This window comes from Salmo trutta, chromosome 7, assembly GCF_901001165.1.
Source record: "Salmo trutta chromosome 7, fSalTru1.1, whole genome shotgun sequence".
In the NCBI taxonomy this organism is placed as follows: domain Eukaryota; kingdom Metazoa; phylum Chordata; class Actinopteri; order Salmoniformes; family Salmonidae; genus Salmo; species Salmo trutta.
Window position 1 is genome coordinate 16,065,108 of NC_042963.1, and position 15,776 is coordinate 16,080,883.

Below are 15,776 nucleotides of genomic sequence, written 5' to 3' on the forward strand. Positions count from 1 at the left end.
CCAGGATAGGTCAATGAACAGGTCCAGTAGGGAATTACACTTTCTCCACCTCTTGAAAAGATAATCACACACCTCAACAATACATTTGGCTTTAGAGGTGATGTTCCCTCACCTCACAAAATTAAAGTTGTGTCACCCTGTCAAGGTAAAATATCTGCACTGTAAATGTCTGTGACTTTGTGTCCTGAAAAGGACAAAGAGAGTTAACTATCTAAGTGAGTGAGTCTTGTACGTATCTTGTAAGGGAGTGAGTCCATGTACATCTGTAATTAAATGGCCAATCACCTTTCATTTACATGTGGTGAAGTGGGAATCAACATCGAAATAAATAATGGTTAATATGTTTAAGAACTTAACAGAACGGAGTATCTTGACTTGTATTTTACACAAGGCTTTCAAGGTGACATGATTATTTTGGATGGAGATTTGATCTTATGCAGAAGTGGCAGTAAAGCCAACCAAGCTGGGAGGATTAATACAATTGCACATCCCTGTAATGTGTAGAGTCAAATGATCATTTTGTAAGAGTCTATTGCTTACACATTTCAGTTGAATGCATTCAGTTGTACAACTGACTAGGTATCCCGCTGTCATGTTGGTATAAAGGGATCGGGAGACAGGCGCAGGAATGCGTAATAGGGGTTTTAATTCACCCAAATTACAGCGTGCCGGGGACGAAGACCAAACAAACACGTATACAACACAGCACAAGTACTCACACGACCAACGGACATTGTAACAATAATCGACCATTAAGGGAGATAGCAGGAATGGCCTGTCCGATGGCGCTGCAACTGGTCCGTCCGGCGCCGCTGCAACTGGGCCGTCTGATGTTGCCGCAACAGGTCCATCCGACTGCAACTGGCCCGTTCGACGCCGCCACAACCGATCCCTCCGACGCCATTGCAACTGGCCCGTCTGACGACACTTCGGCAGCTGCATCAGGTCCTGATCGACCTGCACTGCATTTTGTAGGCACTAGATTCGATTTTCTTACCAGATGCATGAACAATGAAAACACTTACTGCGATGTCGATGAGAACCTATGGCCAAATTCTCAAGACAGGCTTGATGCAAACTAGTGCCTACTAACCTATGTTGTAATTATATCTGAACAATACATGTATTTTTGTTGCATCAATGATAGTGATAGTCTTCAACCATCACACATGGAATAGAATTATATTTATTATATATTTTTATATATTTTCCTAAACTTTTGACAGTACTGTAGCATATTAAATTCAAAAGGTAATTCTGAAATCTGGCATTTTTTTGCTATTGGATTAACTGGTTGTCATTATATTTTGGTGGTTTAAATCAATGTACTCGTGGTATTTCACATGTATGTGCTGTGACGACCCTCCCACTCTGTCTGCCGTATTTTCTCTCTGCTCTTGTTTCCTTATTAGGATGCCGGTGGGAGGAGTTGGGAGGGTCGTCAGCTACATGGGAGACACCTGGGCCCGGATGTGTCCCATGATAAATGGACGTCTTCCACAGTGATTGGGAAGACTCTCTCCATGCAGACACCTTGTTGTTTTTGGTTGTGGTATCTAATAAATATATTTTTTTGATACTCCTTGTCTCCACGTTGTCTCCCTTTTGTTGCGAACTCTGAGCCGGTTCGTAACAATGCCTAGTATAAAACAATATAATTTCCCCATTGTTTTGAGCATACAATATAGCTCAGTATTTGTATTATTTCTTTTTGCCTTTTTTGCCCATCTTTATCAAGGGTGCCAATCCTTTTGGACCCCACTGTATGTACGGAGAACAATGTATTTTTGCTATTGTAGTATTTTAGTCTGGTACGACCATCTCGCGAACTTACATGTAGATCAGGCTAGTCTTTGACCATACAGTACAAAGCACTGAGAATGACCCTATGCCACCTGACTGTTAATCATTTAGATAACAGATAAGAAATGTGGCTCAATAACTTATTACGGACAGACATGAACACAAAGGTTTTAGATGTTCAATGTGATGTAAAAACAATGTAATAAATACTCCTTTATGAATTTCTGGATTTACTAATCAGACCAGAAGATCAGTTTATCACACATGAAAGTGAGCAGTTTGGTAAGGTGGGTATAGTACACTATCACATTGGATTTATGAACATTCTGAATTGCTGGTAAAAATCCTAACCCAAGATCCTTTTTAGGATCTTATGGTTTTCCAGTGTAACACTGTTGTATCTAGCACTGAGAAATGTACCAGCTTCTTACCAAGATCATGAGTCAAGATCTTACGAGATTTTGCACACAAAGATCTATTCAGATTGTATTTTACAGTATCTATTTAATATCATCACTTCTATCATGAAATCAGACATCCATTTCAAAGTTGCATAAGCCAAACCAGTTCAATGATAATCAAATACACTATTTTTATTTGACATACAAGAGAGACGGCGAGGAAGAGGGGAAAGGGGGACAGACTGATAAAGAGACAGGAAGAGGGCTTCACTGCGTGGCCTTGACACCAGCGGCTTGTGGGGTGGTAGTCAGGATCCTGGCTGTCACCGTGTTGATGGGCTTGGCGACTAACAGGTTGCCGTGGGCGGCTGATTGCGAGTTCACGTCCTGGAGGTATTTGGCCATGACGGGGATCTTGGAGAAGTATTTCTTTGCCACTGTGTGTTTGTGTTTGACATTCCGAATGAACACCACTCCATAGGCCTGTCCATGGTCAACAGGGGTTGAAACTTTAGACTTTTCCTCCCATCTAGCTAGTGGTATCATAATCTATGACATTATATTGCCTATAACTGATTTTTCCTCTCTCTTTTTCTCGCTCTAATACGATCTCTTAATATAGGTTATGTTTACTTAGTTAAAACAAAATCTGCTGGAGAAACGAGCCAATTCATTTTAAACCCTCAAGTGTGCGGGTGTGTGTGTTTACCTTCTCAATGTTTTCCATTTTGATGTGAGCAGCAGCTTCTTCTTTGGTGAGCAAGATGCAGTTCCAAGGACTCCACTCCCACTGGCAATCCCACCTCACCATTACCAGGTCATGCATGTCGCTCCACGCACTGAGGGCCGACTGGGCCCCCCACACTACATCTACCAGATACCGCAGGTCCTGCTCCTGTAAGATACACACGACCACAGTCAGACCCACACACACACACACACACACACACACACACACACACACACACACACACACACACACACACACACACACCTGCAGCAGGTAGGTAATCTTGGCCTCTTTGTTCCTCTGGGCCTCAGTCTTGCGGAGCCTCCTGAGGATGGTCTTGTAGTGGGAGAAGTCCTCGCGGCGGCGAGCCTCGTTGTCCAGCTCCGAACAGCTACGACACTTGCCTACCAGGCGAGCATTGGCCGTAAGTGCAAAGTCAGTGGATAGCAGGTAGCGGCTGCAGCCGCGACAGAAGTAGATGTTCTTCCTCAACTGGGCTGGGTCCTGGGGGACCTGAAGGAGAAAGGAGGGGGATGAAGAGGAGGGTGAGGGTCAGAATAATACCGTTTTCTTAATTGGCCTAATTGAACCCACTGGGCGCACACTGGTTGACTCACCGTTGTTTCCACGTAATTTCAATGAAATTACGTTGAACCAATGTGGAATAGATGTTGAATTGACGTCTGTGCCCAGTGGGAAGGTTCAATAATTATATTTTATTGACAAGAAAATACACCATATAACACCTAAACACCATACGGTCTCAGATATGTACACTCGATATACAAAAGTATATGGACACCCCTTCAAATTTGTGGATTCGGCTATTTCAGTCACACCGTTGCTGACAGGTGTATAAAATCGAGCACACAGCCATGCGATCTCCATAGACAAACATTGGCAGTAGAATGGCCTTACTAAAGAGTTCAGTGATTTTCAACATGGCACCGTCATCAGATGCCACCTTTCCAACATTCGCATTGCCCCCTTGCGAGGTTCATACAGAAATGGTTTGTCGATCTATGTGGAAGAACGAGACTGGCCTGCACAGAGCCCTGACCTCAACCCCACCTTTAGGATGAATTCGAACGTCGACTGCGAGCCAGGCCTAATTGCCCAACATCAGTGCCCAACCTCACTAATGCTCTTGTGGCTGAATGGAAGCAAGTCCCCACAGCAATGTTCTAACATCTAGTGGAAAGCCTTCCCAGAAGAGCGGAGGCTGTTTATCAAAGGGGGGACCAACTCCATATTATTGCCCATGATTTTGGAATGAGATGTTCAAAGAACAGGTGTTCACATACTTCTGGTCATGTAATGTACCTTGAGCAGTTTGGCCACCTCAGGGTTAAAGGTGGGGTTTTTGATGTACTGGAGGAAGAGGGTGGAGATTCTCTTCCTCAGCCCCTCCAGATTGGTCTCCTTTACCCCCCTCATCAGGAGGTCCGCCTCCCTGTCAATCAACTCCACAATGTTTTGGGTCAGCTTGCAGTCATGCTCCTGTACAATTATGAAACATTTTTATGATTCACAAATAAAAAAATCCTCATAGAAAACAATGGCCAATTGTCAATTCACAATCAATCAGTATGTATATTTCATATCTAAAAACAGCTCAAGATTAATCTATCTTTTCAGTCAGTATGGGTTGAGGGTAAGTGTTCCCACCTTGACGGTGTGTTTGAGTGTGAGCAGCACGTCAAGCCTCTCCTCCTGGTTGAGGTAGTGCAGGTTGATGCTGGAGTACAGGTCTCTCAGCTCCTTGGCTCTGATGGTGTACTGGGTGTCCACCTGGGTCATCTTCCCATCGAATGCACGCCACCTCTTAGGGGCAGCACACTGGCAAATAAAAAAAAAATATATTGTTTGTCAAACGTTTTAATTGAAACTAAGGAGGCCTGCATTGCCTATACAATGCTATGGAAAACTCTGGGAGAGAATTAATGGGACACCGCACATATCCCAGAGCAGTGGGAGAGAATAGAAGGGAGGGGACCTTTGACCTTCTCAAGGAAGGCCTGCACGGCCTTGTCGTAATTCCTCTCTCCGGCGGCAATGCGATGGCGTCCGATGGAGGCAATGAGCTGGCTCTCCTGCTCCAGTAGCGCACACAGAGCAGCCTTCCTCTCAGCACCATCCAGAGTGGCATCGATGTGCTCTACCTCCTCTCTTCTCCACTCTGTTACAAACACATACAGAGGATTTAAACACACACACACACACACACACACACACACACACACACACACACACACACACACACACACACACACACACACACACACACACACACACACACACACACACACACACACACACACAGTCTTGTACAGCTAACCTTGTGGGGACACACAATTCAGTCCCATTCAAAATCCTATTTTCCCTAACCCCTAACCCGTACTCTTACCCTAACCTTAACCCGATTGGCGCAGTGGTCTAAGGCACTGCATCTCAGTGCAAGAGATGACACTACAGTCCCTGGTTCGATTCTAGGCTGTATCACATCCGGCCGTGATTGGGAGTCCCATATGGCGGCGCACAATTGGCCCAGCATCGTCTGGATTTGTCCGGGGTAGGCTGTCATTGTAAATAAGAATTTGTTCTTAACTGACTTGCCTAATTAAATAAAGGTTACACACAACCCAAAAACCTAACCCTTAACATAATTTGAATTCTAACCTTAACCATAAACCCCCTAGATATAGCATTTGACCTCGTAGGGACTAACAGATTCTTGTAGAGACTTCTGGTCCCCACAAGAATAGTTAAACACGCCCACTCACGCACACACAAACACATACCAGTGGAGGGTGCTGAGGTGAGGACGGCTCATAATAATGGCTGGAACGGAGCGAATGGAATGGTATCAAACACATGGAAACCATGTGTTTGATGTATTTGATGCCATTTCACCTATTCCGCTCCAGTCATTACCACAAGCCTGTCCTCCCCAATTAAGGTGCCACCAACCTCCTGTGACACCACACACACACACACACAGACACGAGCAGCAAAGTGTGGTCCCTGCTTACTCTCCAGGGCACTGTAGAGCAGGGCGAAGTCGTCCCTGCACTGGGGGTTCATCCTCCTGTGGTACTCAGCCTTGATCTGCACCTCTTTCTCCTCCCTCTTCCTCCTCCCCTCTCTCTCCATCCAGGCCAGACGCATCTCCCTGTCCTGCCTCAGCTGGTCTGTCATCCGCTTGGCCTGCCAGCGCCGCGTGTACATCTGCAGAGTGATCACCTATAGGTGGAGGTAAAGGTGTGAGCACAGAGATACAAAGGGAGGTCTGTCTGTCTATGTATAGTTCAGAGGACGTACAGCTCTCAGTCTCTTGCCATGGTACTGGGCGGCGGTGACATAGGAACCAGGAGAGATGAGCTTGTCCTCCATGTTGGACACGTAGCAGCCGATCTTGGTCATCTGGGTGGATGTGCTGTTGGTGCACTGCTGGGACTGGCTCTTCACCGTCACTGTCTGAAGGAGAACATTTGGTTGTTCGCATACCTTATGCAGCTCCAGATGCAAAAAATAATGTTTGAAAAAGACTTTTTACACATTAAATGCACTATGCCTTATGTGGGTTGAATGCTGTAACAGCAACATTTATTCACATTACTTTACTTTAATAAAATATTTCAGTTGTTCTGTACATTACATTTGTTTTATTTATTTATTTGATTACTTTATTCCAAGACATCATGTCATTTCTATAGAGCTGCTGCCTATGCTGTCTGACAAAAATCACAATTCACGAAACCAACTATCAATCAATTAGATAATGTATTTTTAGGTAGAGATACCCCACGAAGCAACTGCTCTCTATCCCTCTCGATTGCTCCTCTCCCTCAGACCGGACAAGTAGGCACGCAATGGATTATGGTCATTGTTAGTTACCACGTTTTCTGTGCTAAACTATGTAGAATATTGGCCTGTTGAAAACTACAACATTGCACAGTTTGGGCTTGATCTGTTTTACATTATATATACAAAAGTATGTGGACATCCCTTCAAATTAGTGGATTCGGCTATTTCAGTTACACCCGTTGCTGACAGGTGTATAAAATCGAGCACACCGCCATGCAATCTCCATAGACAAACATTGGCAGTAGAATGGTCTTACTGAAGAGCTCAGTCACTTTCAATGTGGCACCTTCATAGGATGCCACCTTTCCGAAGAGGCCAGTTCGTCAAATTTCTGCCCTGCTAGAGCTGCCCCGGTAAACTGTAAGTGCTGTTATAGTGAATTGGAAATGTCTAGGAGCAACAACGGCTCAGCCTCAAAGTAGTAGGCCACACAAGCTCACGGAAGTGCTGAAGCGCATAGCTCGTAAAAAATCGTCTGTCCTCGGTTGCAACACTCACTATCGAGTTCCAAACTGCCTCTGGAAGCAACATCAGCACAATAACTGTTTGTCGGGAGCTTCATGAAATGGGTTTCCATGGTCAGGCAGCCGCACACAAGCCTAAGATCACCATGCGCAATGTCAAGCGTCGGCTGGAGTGGTGTAAAGCTCGTAGTCATTGAACTCTGGAGAAGTGGAAACGCAATGAATCATGCTTCACCATCTGGCAGTCCGACAGACAAATCTGGGTTTGTCGGATGCCAGGAGAACGCAACCTGTCCAAATGCATAGTGCCAACTGTAAAGTTTGGTGGAGGAGAAATAATGGTCTGGGGCTGTTTTTCATAGTTCTGTCTAGGCACCTTAGTTCCAGTGAAGGGAAATCTTAATGCGACAGCATACAATGACATTCTAGACGATTCTGTGCTTCCAATTTTGTGGCAACAGTTTGGGGAAGGCTCTTTCCTGTTTCAGCATAACAATGCACAAAGCGAGGTCCATATAGAAATGTTTTTGGTCATGTAGTGTATATCTAGGAAACTGCGCATTGAGCTCACAGAAAAAAAAACGGAACTAAATGGAATTCAAATAATTGAACCGACGTCAGTCAATTAGTTGTTTAAAAAATGAAATATAACAACTGTCAGTTAATCGCTCAGCAATAGTGTGTGTGTGTGTACCTGTGTATCGCGGCTGAAGGTCCCCACCCCCCTAATGGGTTTCCTCTTAGCTATGGTCTGTACTGCTGCATGGTGGTACTCTGTCTCTGTGGCCTTGTGTCTGTAGCCTCCCAGGAAAGCCTTCCTATGGGTGGCCCTCTCAATCTCCACCACCACATCCTGGAATGTCTCTGTCTCTGGGAGAGCAGGGGGGGACAGAAATATACAGATAAAGGATGCAACGCATATGACCATCATCCATGAAAGCTGGCCCTGCAAAAGTATGGTATTGTCTCCCAGAAGACTGGTAGAGAAAGACTAGTAAAAAATACCTGTCTGGACTCGGACAGTGATTACGTCAGGCATGTTGTAGTCCTGCTGGGGCTTGACAGGACGGATGGGGTGGTTTTCAGGGTCAGACGAAGTCATCTCCAACTGGATGGTGCCATGAGGCTGCACTCCCAGCTCTATCAGGGTCCTATGGTCTTCTACCATCCTGCCTGGATGGACAAAGACCTAAATCATAATGCATAAACAAAGAAAATCAAGACCTTAGCAGTTAGTTGAAAGGCTTACCGCTCTGAGAAATCTGTATGAGTTCTGATGGCACTTTCAGCTCATTTGCGAAGTGATACTTCAACTCCTTGACGGTCAGCCCAATTGCAAAGGCCATCGTCATCATGTGTCCCTCCGGCATCAGCATGATCTTCACTACAATAGAGAAGATAAACAACATGTCCAACACAGAATATGATTGAGAGAAACATGATAAAGCAGACAAATGCCCTTCCTATCATGAAACTATTGTGGTCTATTATTATTGTGATACTTTGTAAATCCTCTTTCTTACCAGTGGCTGTTGAGTTCCCAACTTCATTAGAAAAGGTTGTTTTCTTTGGTGATGCTCCATCTTGCCTGCTGTCCTCTGGAAGGTCCGCTTGAGCTGTCGCCTCCACTGTGTCCTCCTCACCTGATGTCAAAAAAGTTGACTTGTGCACCGCTTCCCCCACCAGCTCGCCAGTTTCAGTCTTTACCCCAGTATCGCTATCTTGTACATCTGGAGGCGGGTGTTCAGTGGTGTTGCTTTCAACCTGAGATTCATCGAATTCGGCTTCAGGACCTTTCCCCTCTTTTTTTACATTTTGTTCATCAGCATTGCCGTTGAGCCCCGACGTTTCTGCGTCTTCTTCGGACATGGCTTACAGATAGCTAGTTAGCCGCTGACAGCAGTAGGGGAAAAAAAGTTTTTAAGCGTCAGTAAAACTGAGTGGATTTTGAATCACATCATTTTTATTGCCAGTTACTCTCAAAATGTCGATAAGCAAGCTGGATAGAAGCACGCTATCTTTTATTTCCCTGTGTATTTTCAACTGCAGCCTACTGCTGTTTGTGCAGCAAGTGCTTGGTCGCTGCCATGGTAACGTCCATGTGATCTCTGCTAAAATGTAACCAATGAAATGTCTCTGCCCACAAAGGTTACCAGAGTCCAAGTAGGGACCATCCCTTGCGAAATCATCATTACAATCTTTGAACGTTAATTAATTTCAAATGAATGGTAGCAGTATATCTTATAATTGGTATTAGTGTGGTAGTTATCAGGTAGCACTACACAATGTTTATCTTGGCAAGCATTTATAAAGTTGACCACACATGTGATGTCTATTTAAAAATATTGCCACCCAAATAAATGATTTGGCCTTTATTAAAGTTTTCAGAGAGAGAAATTAAAGAGGCTTTTATATATTTAAAAATGGCCTCCTAGTTCAGGGATATGACACAAAACATGATGAGATTGGCAAATTAGTTGCAAAAACAAACCAATTGAAGCTTATTATAAAAGCCTACATTTTTCCATCTATAGAACTCTATCCACTTCCACTATCCTCCAAGCAAAAATATTTAGGAGCATATGGAACCAAGATGGTCGCAAATTAGAGCCAAGTGTGTGATTTAGGCCTACACTTCAAAATCCAGAAAGAGTATTTTATTTATTTTATCTTTGTTTTATCAGGGAGTCATACTGAGACCAATGTCTCTTTTATAGATGATCCCTAAATTACAGAAAATACACATCAAAATACAACTACTAAATGCAAACAGAAAGAAAAACACAATCATAAAAAAACAAACACGTTCATCAGTAATAAGGTCCTCAAACAGCTTTCTGAATTGCCCTAGAGGCACCAGAACCTCACATTTAAGAACATTTTGAAGATTGTTCCACAAATAAGATCCAAGAAAACTAAACTCTGATTTACGTAACTCAGTACAGACCAAAGGAGTTTCCAGAGTTAACTATACCTGAGACTGGGTGTGGTAACTCGTATGTCTAAAGTTTAATAATGATGTTATGTACAGTGAGACCTTTGTAAAATGGCTTTATAAATGAAAACATAGCAATGTATCAATCTATGTGACATCAAAGAGGGCCAACCAACTTTCTGGTAGAGAATGCAGTGATGAGTACTAAAATTGACGCCGGTAATAAAGCGCAGTGCGCTATGATAAACTCCATCTAAAGGCTTTAATGAAGTGTAAGCTGCTTTCATATAGATGATGTCGCCATAGTCTAGGACCAATAGAAGGGTTGACTGAATAATCTGCTTTCTACTATTTAGTGAGAGGCAGGACCTATTTCTGTAGAAGCCCACTTTTATTCTCAGCTTCTTAACTAACTCATCAATATGCTTTTTAAAAAACAGCTTTTCATTTATCCAGATGCCCAGATGTTTGTAAGCACGGACACGATCAATATGGACACAATCCAAAGTGCATATGCTTAAATCATCAGACTTATTTTTATGCGCTCTAAAGAACATATATTTAGTTTTACCTGCATTCAGTATTAATTTAAGGTCAATAAAGTTTTTTTGACGATGGGTGATCTGTGTCTGGAGTATGCGACACGATTTAAAAGATGTATGTAGTTCTGTCTGTCCTTGAGCTGTGTTCTGTAATATGTTGTCACGTCCTGACCAGCAGAGGGCGTAATTGTATTAGTTTTGGTCAGGACGTGGCAGAAGTTTTGTGTTATGTTTTAGTTAATTGGGGTTGGACTCCCAATTGAAGGCAGGTGTGTTGAGTTGCCTTGATTGGGAGTCCTATATAGTAGTGTGTTTTTCCTTGGGGTTGTGGGTAATTGTTTCTTGTTTAGTGTGTTTGCACCTGACAGGACTATTGGCTGTCAGTTTCCTTGTTTTGTTTGTTCTAGTGTTCTTTCTAATTAAATTGAAAGATGAATACTAACTCTGCTGCATTTTGGTCCACTTCCTCAGACAGCCCTTACATATGTCATGTTTCGAGTTTTGTGTAAACCCCAGGAACAGTAGCTGATGTTTTCGCAACATCTAATGGGGATCCTAATAAAACACCAAATACCAATGATGGCTCCTCAAAAGCCATGGTAATCTAACAGTTCTATTGTGGCCGGCTGCCTCTACTACTGGGATAATCCACACTTCAGAACCAAGTACCCACTGCTATGTGGTTACAGACACAAGAGCTCGTAGCAATTTATAAGATACTGCACTTTAGAGGCCTGTTGTCTGCACGGACACACACACACGCCACAAAAGAGAATAATCCATTGCATCTATGAGCTTGATCTCTGATGACATGAATGGTGGGATTCAAGCCAAACATGACTGAGAGCAGGCTTAAAACACACAATGATGACATATATAAGTGTGCCATATTTATGATAAACAGCCCATGATAATTGTCTCATAGTTGTACACTGGCACCAGGTAGTTCCAATTGATTTAAATGCAGTAAGTACAAAAACTCTTTATAGTACCAACAAGGTACTATACTTTGTTTACATCAACAAAGCCCTGCAGTTTGTTCCATACATTAAAATAACTACCCAATTTGGTAGCCTGGATTCCATCCAGATTGAGCCCCTCCCCTGTCTGGCTCAACCAATCTAGATGCCAAGAGACATTTGCCAGTCAGGATGGCACCCTTGCAGCATAATGGTTGGTCAGACATTAAGTCCAGGAATTTCTGCTGTGACCTTTGAATTGTTCTAGTAGCTTCACATGGGCTAATGCCGGAGGAGAGAAAAGCAATGGGGGGAGAGACGCCACTGACTCTGAAGCTAAAGCCGATCTGGTGGAGAATGTGAAGACTCTGCTGTGGAGTATGGGAGCTTCTCCACACAACACCAACAGCAGAAATGACTACCCACTATTGCTGGGTAAAATTGGTGTACTGCAATCTGAGGAAAAGGACACACAGAAACTGTAAACAATTGTGTTGTTTAATCACATTGATCATGACACTGTTACCAAATCACCTTAAAACACCTATTTGTTTTAAGGTGATTTGGTAACAGTGTCATGATCAATGTGATTAAACAACACAATTGTTTACAGTTTTTTAAAACCACTGAGCTGTAAAGCTTCATTCTCCTTGCTGAAGCTGTTAGGGCTGGGTCATATGAAATGGCCTATTCTTTGATTGCTAGCGGAGCCTGGGTGGAGCAGATCTGTCAGAAGAAGTGGACCTTCATGCAGAAAGCAGCCAAGGTGGGCTGCTCTGAGGTCATGATGGTGTTGCTAAGGCACGGAGGTCGGGTTAACTAGAAAGATCACCAGGGGGTGACCCCGTTGGGTGTTTCCATGTCCACACACTAGACATTGTTTTTCACTATGGTATGAAACCAGTGAGGTAACATCAGCTCGGAATGTTAATGTATCTATCTAGTCATAGGTTCTGTGAATTTACAGAGGTCTTGCTTGTAAACTTGTCTCATGTACTGTATTCTCTCAGCTGGTGTGACTTTGTTTTTACATGTCATATAAGGAAACGGAGTCAATTCCCAGGCTTTAAATGGGAAGAGTGTTCTGACGGATGCAGTTGGTACAGGAAACTCAGTTTGAATGGACAACGACCAATCCACAAGCCAGCGCATGAGGGTCACTATGAGTGAGTAAAGTCAAGAGCTGCCGTAACACAGTTCATAGACATTCGGCCAGGCCTCACAGGTGTTGAATGACATGTCCATCTCCACCAAACCTTTTTCATTTCTCACTGCTATCAAACTCACTGGCCAAAGCCCGATTCACTTTGCAGTTGATAGCAACCATTCTGATTGTATGGAACTACTCATAGAAAATGGCTTTGTACGTCAACGTCCTCCTGACCCTACGCCTCTCAGACAAGTACATGGACATGAGAAGAAGCACATTATACTTTGCTGTCTCTAGGGACATCCCATGCGTCGAACTGCTGTTGAACGCAGGAGCCAAACCTGAACTGGACCTACTATGCTGCCTCCTGGTGGCGGTGAGAGCTGGGAGGTATGAGATTGTGAAGCTGTTTCTGGCCAGATAGGCAGACGTCAATTGTTACTTTACAGTGGTCAGTAACACAGTGCTTCCCCCGGCTCTGCATTACTGCCTGCGGGACGAGATGATGTGTCTTCTGCTCGACAATGGCTATGACGTTGAAAGGTGCTTCACTTGTAACCATGACGACAGCTTGAGTATGAAATGTGTAGAGGAAGAAGAAATGTTTATGAAGCTTCTCTCGACTGAGTGACAGTCTGTCCTTTATGGAGTTTTGTGAATTCATGAGTCTCTCATGCCTCACGCACCTGTCTGGGTGTGTGGTACGCATTCTTCTGCACGATGTTAGTCATGTGCATATCTCTTCACAATTCAAACTCACCCTGGAGAAGGAGAAAGAATGGCCTGACATATGTGACGTTTTGGGTAAGATTATATACTGGCAAGACTATATGTTCAAATACAATGCTTTTACTATTCTAAATGCACCATTTACATGGAGTATATCACATTCAAAATGTTTACTTTTCTGTTTATTCCCTTTCACCTAGGGAAACCCGATCACTCAAGCACCTGTGCTGACTGGAGATCAGGAAGCAGCTGACCTTGAAAAGACTGAATGACCCCATGATCAGGGTCGGATTAATGCAGGGGCTTACTGGGGCTGAAGCCCCTGGGCAGCACAAGAGGCAGCAAAAAAATATATAAAAAATAAGGAAATATATACAGTATATATTATATATGTAGTATGTTTTGACTGCAACCGCCAACCACAGGAGGACTCAGGAGCCCGCTCTCAATGAGTGTAGACAAGAGGTCAGAGACCGGGCCGTGCCTTGCCAGGATAACAACCTCTCCCTCAACGTGATCAAGACATAGGAGATGATTGTGGACTACAGGAAAAGGAGGACCGAGCACGCCCCCATTCTCATCGACAGGGTTGCAGTGGAGCAGGTTGAGAGCTTCAAGTTCCTTGGTGTCCACATCACCAACAAGCTATCATGGTCCAAACACACCAAGACAGTCGTGAAGAGGGCACGACAAAGCCTATATCCCCTCAGGAGACTGAAAAGATTTGGCATTGGTCCTCAGATCCTCAAAACGTTCTACAGCTGTACCATCGAGAGCATCCTGACTGGTTACATCACAGTCTGGTATGGTAACTGCTTGGCCTCCGACCTCAAGGCACTACAGAGGGTAATGCGTACGGCCCAGTACATCACTGGGGCCAAGCTTCCTGCCATCCAGGGCCTCTATACCAGGCGATGTCAGAGGAAGGCCCTAAAAATTGTCAAAGACTCCAGCCACCCTAGCCATAGACTGTTCTGTCTGCTACCGCACGACTAGCGGTACCGGAGCGGCAAGTGTGTCCAAAAGGCTTCTTAACAGCTTCTACCTCCAAGCCATAAAACTCCTGAACAGCTGTCATCAAGGCAAAGAGTGGCTACTTTGAAGAATCTCAAATATAAAATATATTTTGATTTGTTAAACACTTTTTTGGGTACTACATGATTCCATATGTATTATTTCATAGTTTTGATGTATTCACTCTTATTTTACAAAGTAGAAAATAGTAAAAATAAAGAAAAACCCTGGAATGAGTAGGTGTGTCCAAACTTTGACTGGTATTGTATGTACATGTATCTCCTCCTAATATTGTACAATATGTGTGTCGTTTCATTGGCCTGGGCTGTTGTTTGTTTGAATTCAAGACCAAAGCCCAGTTGCCTATGATTTCTTAATCTGGCCCTGCCCATGTTCATAAGCTGTGACCTTTTCCCTCCCAGACTGAAGAGCTACTTGATGAATGATCTGTATGGCCAAAGTGTTTGCCATGTAGGGAGAAGAGACAACTGTGAACTACCAACAATGCAACCTTACTGACTGTGCAGCTTGTATACAGTATGTTTGAATTGTTAAGCATATTATACATTTCTGTTTCACACGTTTTTACACGTTGTAAAGTAATTTAAAAAATGTTGATTGGATAATGTCTTCTTTCTCTTTTTGAGCAACATATTAGTCAAAAAGCAATAAGTAAAGCATGGATGTTTGATAAAGCCTTTGAAAGGGAATTGATGCTGGAGCTCTAGCAGTTCTGATGCAGCTTCTGAGAGATCCTATTCAGTTTCAGCACAATAGTCTTGAATCATCTTTGCGTCTCGGAAAATCAACAACACTGAATGTCTTTCTCCATTTTAACCACATGTTAATACTACTCAGCAGGGAGCTCTTCAAGCCCCTTTGATGGTCTGCCAGAGAAAATGGATTTTCCCTGAACAATTCTCTTCTGACAAGGCTAATATTTGCCATCTGTTATTAAAACATTGCTGTCTCTTTCTGCACTGGCCGTATAAATATCTCTGTAATTATTACAGTTGACATTATGGAAAATGAGTGTACATAAGACACAAGATTTGGATGTTGTGGTATGGCCTGCATGCTAAACAAATGACTTCAACGGAAGCAGATGACACCTAAAAATAGCATTAGGCGCGTGCGTGCGGGCGTGCGTGCGTGCGTGTGTGTTGGTAGAGAGGGGATTCA

At 43.5% G+C, this 15,776-nt stretch overlaps 1 protein-coding gene and 1 pseudogene across 1 annotated transcript; one reads left to right on the forward strand and one right to left on the reverse strand.

The window, feature by feature from the left end:
- Positions 1–2,287: 2,287 nt before the first annotated feature.
- iqub (IQ motif and ubiquitin domain containing) lies at positions 2,288–9,335 on the reverse strand. The gene is made up of 12 exons (XM_029758148.1): positions 8,789–9,335; positions 8,515–8,649; positions 8,271–8,438; positions 7,960–8,135; positions 6,256–6,411; positions 5,967–6,177; positions 4,938–5,113; positions 4,603–4,773; positions 4,258–4,434; positions 3,199–3,447; positions 2,914–3,099; positions 2,288–2,687 (listed from the first exon to the last, which is right to left on the reverse strand). The coding sequence occupies exons 1-12, from the start codon at positions 9,132–9,134 to the stop codon at positions 2,472–2,474; spliced, it is 2,367 nt and encodes a 788-aa protein (XP_029614008.1). The 5' UTR covers positions 9,135–9,335; the 3' UTR covers positions 2,288–2,471.
- A 2,624-nt stretch (positions 9,336–11,959) lies between these two features.
- Positions 11,960–15,040, forward strand: LOC115197786 (ankyrin repeat and SOCS box protein 15-like; annotated as a pseudogene).
- Positions 15,041–15,776: the final 736 nt, after the last annotated feature.

Bases quoted from the DNA above. Each gene is read 5' to 3' on its own strand.
- iqub (XM_029758148.1), bottom strand. From the start codon at position 9,134: ATGTCCGAAGAAGACGCAGAAACGTCGGGGCTCAACGGCAATGCTGAT. The intron at 5,114-5,966 runs GTAAGCAGGGAC...TGTTTGTAACAG, and splicing joins GCTCTACAGTGCCCTGGAGA to AGTGGAGAAGAGAGGAGGTA. The intron at 2,688-2,913 runs GTAAACACACAC...GACCATGGACAG, and splicing joins AAATGGAAAACATTGAGAAG to GCCTATGGAGTGGTGTTCAT.